Raw genomic sequence first — 10,326 nt, forward strand, 5'->3', positions numbered from 1 at the left:
CTGTGTGTGTGTGTCTGTGTGTACACTCTGCATGTGTGTGCGCTGTGAATGTGTGTGTCTGTGTGTACACTCTGCATGTGTGTGCGCTGTGAATGTGTGTGTCTGTGTGTGTGTACACTCTGCATGTGTGCGCTGTGTGTGTGTGTGTCTGTGTGTGTGTACACTCTGCATGTGTGTGTGCTGTGAATGTGTGTGTGTGTGTACACTCTGCATGTGTGTGCGCTGTGAATGTGTGTGTCTGTGTGTACACTCTGCATGTGTGTGCGCTGTGAATGTGTGTGTCTGTGTGTACACTCTGCATGTGTGTGCGCTGTGAATGTGTGTGTCTGTGTGTACACTCTGCATGTGTGTGCGCTGTGAGTGTGTGTGTCTGTGTGTACACTCTGCATGTGTGTGCGCTGTGAATGTGTGTGTCTGTGTGTGTGTACACTCTGCATGTGTGTGTCTGTGTGTGTGTACACTCTGCATGTGTGTGTGCTGTGAGTGTGTGTGTCTGTGTGTGTGTACACTCTGCATGTGTGTGCACTGTGAGTGTGTGTGTCTGTGTGTGTGTACACTCTGCATGTGTGTACGCTGTGAGTGTGTGTGTCTGTGTGTGTGTACACTCTGCATGTGTGTGCGCTGTGAGTGTGTGTGTCTGTGTGTACACTCTGCATGTGTGTGCGCTGTGAGTGTGTGTGTGTCTGTGTGTACACTCTGCATGTGTGTGTGCTGTGAGTGTGTGTGTCTGTGTGTGTGTACACTCTGCATGTGTGTGCGCTGTGAGTGTGTGTGTCTGTGTGTACACTCTGCATGTGTATGCGCTGTGAGTGTGTGTGTTTGTGTGTACACTCTGCATGTGTGTACGCTGTGAGTGTGTGTGTCTGTGTGTGTGTACACTCTGCATGTGTGTGCGCTGTGTGTGTTTGTACACTCTGCATGTGTGTGCGCTGTGAGTGTGTGTGTGTGCGCTGTGAGTGTGTGTGTGTCTGTGTGTACACTCTGCATGTGTGTGCGCTGTGAGTGTGTGTGTGTGTACACTCTGCATGTGTGTGCGCTGTGAGTGTGTGTGTGTGTTGGTGTGTGCATGTGGGGAGGGGTTGTGTGTGCATGTGGGTGAGCTGGTGTGTGTGTGTATGTGCTGGTGTGTGCATGCTGTGTGTGTGTCCGTTGATGTATGTGCTCTGTGTGTGTGTATGTGCTGGTGTGTGTTCGCTGTGTGTGTGCACGCTGTGTGTGTGTCCGTTGGTGCATGTGCTCAGCGTATGTAGTCTGTTTGCATGTGCATTCTGTGTGCATGTGTATGTGCTGGTGTGTGTGTGCGGTTGTGTGTGCTTTGTGTGTGTTCACTGGGTGTGCACATTCCCTCTCTGGGTTTCTTTCTCTCTCCTGGGGTCCCACTTCTGTGTCTGAAATCATCAGCATCCCAGAGCCCCCCCGATACACACCGCCCAACACACACACACACACATACACACACACTGACACAGACACCCCAACACACACACCCTGACACAGACACACACACCGACACATGCACACTGACACCAACACACACACACACACACACCACAACGCATACACACACACCCCGACACTCCCCCAACACACACAAACACACCTTGACACACATGCCCCGACACACACACACACACACACTGACAGACACACCCCAACACCCCAACACAGACACACACCCAACACACACACATACCTTGAAACACATGCCCCGACACACACACACACACACACACTGACAGACACACCCCAACACCCTATCACATACACACACACCCCAACACACACACCCTGACACACACACACATTAACATCCCCAACGCATACACACACACACACTGACACATGCACTCCAACACCCCAACACACACTGACACAGAAACCCCCAACACACACACCGTGACACACACGCCCTGACACACACTCACACACATACACCAACATCCCCAACACATACACACACAGTGACACATGCACACACACACTAACACACCTGACACACACACACACCCCAACATCCCCAACACATACACACTGACACCGACACACCCCCCCGACACACACTGACACCCACACACACCAACACACACACACACACAGACATCCCCCCAACACACACACTGACACACACACTGACACACACAATCTGTCCAAGGCTGAGGACCCCCCCCCAATCCAGAGATACTCAGTCAATTCCTGGGGGTGTGGGGGGTGCCGCCTCCAGGCCAGGCTCCCCCCCCCCCGCGCCTGCTGAGCCAGGAGCTCCTGACATCCCCCCTCCCTCCACGCAGACACCTGTCATCGATCCCCCACCCCCCAGGCCCCCCCCTCCCCCTCCATCCCCCCTCCCCTCTGCAGCCTCCAGCCCCCCGCAACCCCCCCTCCCCCAGCTGATACTCACTTGTCAGTCAACGCCCCCCCCCGGGATTTTGGGGGGGCGGCTCCACCACGTCCCGGGGTGTGTGTGGGGGGGGGGGGCGGGGCCGGGCCGCGGCGGGGGCTGGAGAGGGGCGGGCGGAGGGGGGCGAAGGCGGCCGGATCCTGCTGGCGGGGCCCGATCCTGGCGCTGGCTCCCTCCCCCCCCCCCGCGGCGAAGCTGGAGATGCGGATCCGGCTGCTGCTGCTGGGACTGCGGACCCGGCTATGACATCACCGCCCGTAAGGTGGAGCCTGGCCATTCCGGGGGGGCGGGGGGGGGGGCTGGAGCCTGCAACGGGCTGGGCTCGGATCTGCCCCCCCCCCGGCACGAGAGGTCAGTGGGGCGCTGGGGGGGGGGCGCACGGGGCGGCTGCTGGGGGGGGGGGAGCACGGTCAGTAACAGCAACCCCCCCCTTACGCTATGGGGGCGGCGGCGGGGGGGGGCGCTGGGCCAGTTAATGTGGGGCCCTTGCTTTGAATGCGGAGCCACCTTAAAGACCCTGCAAAGAAATTGGGGGGGAGTCGCTGGGGGGATGGGGAGTCGCTGGGGGAAGGGGGGAGTCGCTGGAGGGAAAGGGGGGGCGCGGGGAGGGAAGAGGTGGGGGAGTCGCGGGGGGGATGGGGGGTCGCTGGAGGGAAAGGGGGGGCGCTGGGGGGGAGAGGTGGGGGAGTCGCTGGGGGGATGGGGAGTCGCTGGAGGGAAAGGGGGGCGCTGGGGGGGAGAGGTGGGGGAGTCGCTGGGGGGATGGGGAGTCGCTGGGGGGATGGGGAGTCGCTGGGGGAAAGGGGGAGTCACTGGGGGAAGGGGGGGCGCTGGGAGGAGACTGATGGGGGATAATGGGGACCACACAGACCGGCAGGGGGACAGGATCGGGGTTGGGGGGACAGCAAGTGGCTGCATTAACCCCGTGGGGTCAGGGGGGGGAGCTGCGGGGAGGAGCCAGATGGACCCCATCTAACCCCTTCCCCCGGCCGGCTACGCAGACCAACCCAAACCCACACGTTTCACACATGGACCAGCATCGTGCACACGCTGGTGACACGCACACCTGGGGAGCGCACGCGTGCAAAGCCACGTCGCTCTCACACGCGTGTGCAAACATGGGTCGCGCACAGGTAACCCACATACACACCCACAGCCTCTCGCAGCTGCTCAGGTCCTACCCCTCAAACTGCCCCTAACCGGGCTGGTAACTGGGGGGCCCGGGGTTGGGGGCCCCTGGATGTCACTAGTTACCCCTCCCGCCCCCAGCTGGGCAGAGCTCTGGGGGGTGACGGGGGCTCCTGGGCTGATAATTCATACAGGCCGAGCCCCCCCCCCCTTTGTGGATCTTTCGGGATTAATTTGGGGGCTCCTGAAGATTGGGGGGAAATGTGCCCTATGCCCCCCCCGCCAGGTCTCCCCCTCCACAGACTCACCGCCTGCCCCCTGGGGGCCCTGTTCCCAAACATTCACCCCATCCCCCCCAAATCAGAGTAACCCCTCCCCCCCACCTGTCGCACTCAGCAGCCTGTGCTGGGGGGTCCCATGGTGATGGGGCCGGGCCAAGCAGCTCCTGTTCCAGGCCACGCCCCCCCCACCCCCCTTCATTGTTGGGATTCAGAAATGCAGGAGAAAAGAATAGCAGGCCAGGGCAACTGATGTGGGCGCTACATGGGGATAGAGACCAGGAGAGGGGGGAGGGGCTCTATCCTGGGATAGAGACTGGGGGAGGGGCTCTACATGGGGATAGAGGCTGGGGGAGGGGGAGGGGCTCTACACAGGGACAGAAACCAGAGGAGGGGCTTTACATGGGGATAGTGACTGGGGGAGGGGCTCTACAGAGGAATAGAGACTGGAGGAGAGGGGAGGGGCTCTACACAGGGATAGAGACCAGGGGGGGCTCTTCACAGGGATAGTGACTGGGGGAGGGGCTCTACACAGGGATAGAGACAGGGGGAGGGGGGAGGGGCTCTACATGGGGATAGAGACCGGGGGGGGCTCTACACGGGGATAGTGACTGGGGGAGGGGGAAGGGGCGCTACATGGGGATAGAGACCGGGGGGGGGGCTCTACACGGGGATAGAGACTGGGGGAGGGGGGAGGGGCTCTACATGGGGATAGAGACCGGGGGGGGCTCTACACGGGGATAGTGACTGGGGGAGGGGCTCTACACAGAGATAGAGACCGGCGGGTCTACACGGGGATAGAGACCGGGGGAGGGGCTCGACATGGGGATAGAGACTGGGGGAGGGGCTCTACACAGGGATAGTGACTGGGGGAGGGGGAAGGGGCGCTAAACGGGGATAGAGACCGGGGGGGGCTCTACACGGGGATAGTGACTGGGGGAGGCGGTAGGTGCACTACACGGGGATAGAAACCGGGGGGGGCTCTACACGGGGATAGTGACTGGGGGAGGGGCTCTACACAGGGATAGAGACCGGGGGGGGCTCTACACGGGGATAGTGACTGGGGGAGGGGGGAGGGGCTCTACACGGGGATAGTGACTGGGGGAGGGGGCAGGGGTGCTACACGGGGATAGTGACTGGGGGGGGCTTTACACAAGGATAGTGACTGGGGGAGGGGGCAGGGGCTCTACAACCCAAGCTCACAGCTTCTCAGCCCCGAAGGCCCCACATGCCCCGAATTCTCTGCCCCTTTGACCTGGAGCCAGCCCAGCTCCCCTCCCCCTCCCCCCCCCCGCTCCTTCCCAGGCCGGCTCCGGCCTGCAGCAACCCCCCCCTTCACCTGCCCTGGGGGGAGCGGCCGAACTGGGGGTCCTGGCGTCTCTCGTGCTGGGGCAGGTTTTCTGCAGGAAAGGGGGGATGGGGGTTCACAGAGCCCCTGGCTTGGGGGGATGGGGACCAGCTAGGGGGAGGGGGTGGGGGTGGGGGTTTGCAGAGATGGCTGGATTAGAAGGGGATGGGACGGGGATACCCAGGGGGACCCTCAAAACCCCTGAGTCCCTGCCTCCCCCAATCCAGTGGCATGGCCTGACCTCTGCATCCCCAACCCCCTACCTCCCCCAGCCCCCCGCCTGCCCCCAAAACCCAGCCCCCGCCTGCTCCCCCAACTCCCTACCCCCAACCCCCCAGGCCCCCGCCTGCCCCAAACCCCCAGCCTCCTGCCCTGCCCAGCAATGAAGACCAGTCAGGCCCCTGGTAGCCAGTGCTGTTTACTGACGGCTTGGTGCAGCTGGAGAATCAGTGTGGGGGTGGAGGTGCGGGTGATGGGGGAGGGGGCTGGCTGATGGGGGGAGCCCGCCAAAGTCAGCAGAAGCCGGGTTACGAACCAGCGGGAATTTTCGGAAGCGGGAATTCTGACGGTTTTGTGTGAAGACGGTGCGTGCCTCAGTTTCCCCGACAACGTCAGGCCCTGCCGTGGAGCGGAGGCCGGCTCCCCGTCCGGCCCGGGAACGTGGCAAAGGCCCAGTGCTCGTGGGACCGTGTGGTGCCACAAACCGACGCCAGCCCAGAGCGACGGACACCCCGACCCCTCCTCGGAGGCCGGGAAGGTTTTGGAGGGGCCGGGCCAGTACGTCACTGCACCGGGGTGTGATGATACCGGTGGCCAGAGGAGAGACGGGGGGAGGGCGTCTCTGGCCGGCCCAGGGGGCAGCAGAAAGTCCCGCTGCCGACCGAGCTGCTCCATGGTGACGTGTTAGCGTGTAGCCACGGAGCCGCCCGACCCGAGCCTGGGGCCTCTCTGGGTAGTGCCGGGCAGGGCTGCGGAGCCGGGTGTCTGCGCAGGGCTCGGACGTGGCCTGGAGTCACGGGGTGACGCTCCGGGACTGCTCCCTACGCAGCCAGGCGGGACTCGGGGGGGGGGGCTCTCTGTGAGCAGACTGGCCCCCGGCAAGACACTCACGCGGCTTCCACCTTCCTGGGTCTGACCCCGGAGCATCCAGCATCCCCGTCCCCCCGTGCGCTTCCCGCAGCGAGTGCGCCGGGGGGGCCAGAGGGTCCTGCCCCCCCACTCCGCAGCCAGACGTCACTCTCCGCCGGCCGGTAACACAGAAGGTTTATTAGCTGACAGGAACAGCCCAAAACTGAGCTTGTGGGTACAGAAACAGGACCCCTCAGTCAGGTCCCTCTTGGGGCAGGGAGGCCAGAGCCCCATCTGCCCCCCCTCCATTTCCCCAGCCGGCTCCAAACTGAAACCCCCTCCAGCCGCCTCCCCCAGCCCCCCACCCTGCTCCTCCCCCAGCTGCTCAGACGTTAAGGCCTCACCCCAAAGCAACCCCTCCTCCCTCTCTGACCACTAGACCCCACTTCCCTCCCAGAGCTGGGGAGAGAACCCAGGAGTCCTGGTTCCAGCCCCCCCCCGCTCTAACCACTAGACCCCCCCTCCCCTCCCCTCCCAGAGAGAACCCAGGAGTCCTGGCTCCAGCATCACTCCCCCCCCCCGCTTTGACCACTAGATCCCACTCCCCTCCCAGAGAGAACCCAGGAGTCCTGGGTCCAAGCCCCCCTGCTCTGACCACTAGACCCCACTCCCCTCCCAGAGCCAGGGAGAGAACCCAGGAGTCCTAGGTCCCAGCCCCCCTGCTCTAACCACTAGACCCCACTCCCCTCCCAGAGAGAACCCAGGAGTCCTGGGTCCCAGCCTCCCTGCTCTACCCACTAGACCCCACTCCCCTCCCAGAGCCAGGGAGAGAACCCAGGAGTCCTGGTGTGACAACATGGGAATGTTTTTAATGTTTTCTTTGAATACCGTGTGTGTGCCTCAGTTTCCCCTATGCATTTCTCGAGTGTCTAGGGGGGTGTGATTGTTGCAGAGCCCTAGGGGGGCCAGTGTGACGCCCTGTCTTCTGGCAACTGATGGCCTGGGCCCCTCCCTTGTGAAGTTGCCAACTAAAGGTGTTAAAAAACAAAGAGATCAGGTGACCTCCTGGCCCGGGAAAGAGACAAAGGGAGAATTCTAGACCCCACTCCCCTCCTGTCGGCTGAATAAACCTGCTGTGTTACTGGCTGCCTGAGAGTCGTGGTGACCCGCAGGGACCTTGTCTCCCCCAAACTCTGTGACACCTGGTTCCCAGTCTCCCCCCCCCTGCTCTAACCACTAGTCCCCACTCCCCTCCCAGAGCCAGGGAGAGAACCCAGGGGTCCTGGCTCCCAGCTGAGACAGAGAAGGGAGTAGGGAGCATTAACCTGATCATGGTGCAGGGGAGTTTCACTAGTTTATTGTTTTCTGCTAACACGGGGTGTGCCTCAGTTTCCCCGGGTGCTGCACCAGTACTAGGTGGGGACGGGAAACAAGGGGGTGACGTCGCTGCGGGATGATACCTGACGGCCAGCGGGGAAAGGGCGGCGGTTTCCCTGTAACCTGAGCCCAGGAGGGGGCAGGGGCCAGGGGACACCTTCTCCTGGACAAAGGCTGGAGGAGGGGCCGGGGGTGTGGCTGGGCGAAACTGCTGGAGGGGTTTCAGTTTGGAGCCGGCTGGGGAGGCCCAGAACCTGGATCTGGGGTCCCCACCCCCCAAGAGGGACCTGACTGAGGGGTCCTGTTTCTTGTACCCACAAGCTCTGGGTTTGGGGCTGTTCCTGTCGGCTAATAAACCCTCTGTGTTCCCAGCCGGCTGAGAGTCACGGTGCATCTGGGGGGTGCAGGGCCCCGACTCCCCCACACTCCGGGACAACTGGTGGCAGAGCTGGGATCTGCACCCCGTGGACGGAGCATCCTGCAGTGAGCGACAGGGGAGCAGGAAAACGAAGGGGGGTTGACGAGGACCAGGCCTGCTGAAGGCTCAGAGCGGAGCCAGGCTGAACGCCTGGGGGTGGGGGCCCAGCGAGAAGGGTCCCCCCGGCGAGCGGTTCCAGGGGCGGAGGAGTCGGCCCTGGGGGAGAGGTGGTGACCTGGAGAAGGGTGGGACAGTCGGGTTCTTCCTGGGAACCGTGGGGAGCTGAGAGCGCCCAGGCCTGCGAGTGTCCAGCGGGGAGATGTATCAGCAGCGCCTTACGGGGGAGCTGGGGGAGCTGTGCCGGCAGAGGCGGCTGCGCATTGGGAAGCTCACCAAAGCCCAGCTGATCGCCCAGCTGCAGGAGGACGATGTCCCTGTCTCCGAGGGAAGCCGCCCGGCAGATGCAGGCTGGGCACCGGCGTCTGTCCCGGCTGGGAGGGGTCAGACTGATCCCAAGGGCACCCCAGGGCCCCTCCGACCTGTGCCTAGGGGCGGGGCTGGAAGGAGCCAGGCGAACCCTGGGGGCACCGTGACCCCCGCGTCCAGCAGGGGATCCTCACGACCAAGCTCCCCATCGCTGGAGCTGAGGCGGCTGGAATGGGAGAGGGAGTTAAAACTGAAGGAGCCGGCGGATGAGGAGAAGGAGCCAGTGGCTGAGGGGAAGGAGCCGGAGGCTGAGGAGAAGGAGCCAGAGGCTGAGAAGGAGCCGGCGGATGTGGAGAAGGAGCCAGAGGCTGAGAAGGAGCCGGAGGCTGAGGAGAAGGAGCCAGAGGCTGAGAAGGAGCCGGCGGATGTGGAGAAGGAGCCGGCGGATGAGGGGAAGGAGCCAGAGGCTGAGAAGGAGCCGGCGGATGTGGAGAAGGAGCCAGAGGCTGAGAAGGAGCCAGAGGCTGAGGAGAAGGAGCCAGAGGCTGAGAAGGAGCCGGCGGATGAGGGGAAGGAGCCAGAGGCTGAGAAGAAGGAGCCGGCGGATGAAGAGAAGGAGCTGGAGGATGAGGAGAAGGAGCCGGAGGCTGAGGGGAAGGAGCCGGCGGATGAGGAGAAGGAGCTGGAGGATGAGGGGAAGGAGCGGGAGGATGAGGAGAAGGAGCTGGCGGATGAGGAGAAGGGGAAGGGGCCGGCGGATGAGGGGAAGGAGCTGGAGAATGGGGAGAAGGAACCGGTGGATGAGGGGAAGGAGCCGGCGGATGAGGAGAAGGAGCCGGCGGATGAGGAGAAGGAGCGGGAGGATGAGGGGAAGGAGCCAGTGGATAAGGAGCAGGAGGATGAGGGGAAGGAGCCAGAGGATGGGGAGAAGGAGCCTGAGGAGAAGGAGCCAGAGGCTGAGGAGCAGCATGAGCTGGAGCTGGCCAGGCCGAGGAGCAGAGAGCCCCCGGCTGCTGTGAGCGAGGGGGGACCCAGGACTGCCTGGAGCTTTGATCGGCGCATCCTGTCCCGGTGTGAGGAAGGGCAGGACGCAGATGAATTCCTGACGGCTTTGAGGAGGCCTGCGAGCTGCACAGGGTTGACCCTGCAGACAGGCTCCGGTTTCTCACCCCCTTACTGGACCCCAAAGCCGTGGGGATGCACAGCCGAATGGAAGGGGCGGAGGCAGAGGACTATGAACTGTTCAAACAGGCCCTGCTCCGCGGGTTGGGGCTGACGCCCGAGGCGAACCGGGAAAAGATCCGGGGTCTGCGTAAAACCCCCGAGGTCCCGTATCTGGAACTGGCCCTCCGCATGTAGGGCTACGCCAGCAAGTGGGCAGATGGGGCCCAGACGAAGGGGGACCTGGTTAAACGGCTGGTACTGGAGCAGCTGTACGAGCGGTGCCCACCCGACCTGAGGCTGTGGTTGAAGCACCAAAAGCCGGAGAACCCGCGACACGCAGGGCGGCTGGCCGACGAGTTTGTGAAGAGCCGGTCGGGGGGTGGCAGGGAGGAGCCCCAAAGCAACAGACCCACCACGATGCAGAGAGAGAGTCACCCTGGGACCTCCCAATGGGGGAATATGGAGAACCCCCTCCCAAGGGGAACCTCCGGCCTCAGCCCCTCCGCCCGGCTCGAGGGGACCCACGGGACGTGACTTGTTATCGCTGTGGGCAGAGAGGCCACATCCGGACCCAGTGCCCCAGGCTGACGGACAGACTGAGCAGACCCAACCCACAGCGGGTTCACCGGGCTAGGGACGAGGGGCCGGCTCCCCAGGCAGGGGGGGCTGGCAGCTTCCCAACTGCTCGGGAGGGGGGAGTGCCCCAGGCCAGCTCCTCAGT

The 10,326-nt window shown here is 63.3% G+C and overlaps 1 protein-coding gene across 1 annotated transcript; it reads left to right on the plus strand.

Annotated features, from left to right (window-relative positions):
• Positions 1-8,019: 8,019 nt before the first annotated feature.
• LOC123350029 (cilia- and flagella-associated protein 251-like) lies at positions 8,020-9,800 on the plus strand. Its single transcript, XM_044988362.1, has 2 exons — positions 8,020-9,514; positions 9,631-9,800. Exons 1-2 carry the CDS (start codon positions 8,335-8,337, stop codon positions 9,798-9,800), a joined length of 1,350 nt encoding a protein of 449 aa, XP_044844297.1. The 5' UTR covers positions 8,020-8,334.
• The last annotated feature ends 526 nt before the right edge of the window (positions 9,801-10,326 follow it).

This window comes from Mauremys mutica, chromosome 15, assembly GCF_020497125.1.
Source record: "Mauremys mutica isolate MM-2020 ecotype Southern chromosome 15, ASM2049712v1, whole genome shotgun sequence".
Taxonomy (NCBI): domain Eukaryota; kingdom Metazoa; phylum Chordata; order Testudines; family Geoemydidae; genus Mauremys; species Mauremys mutica.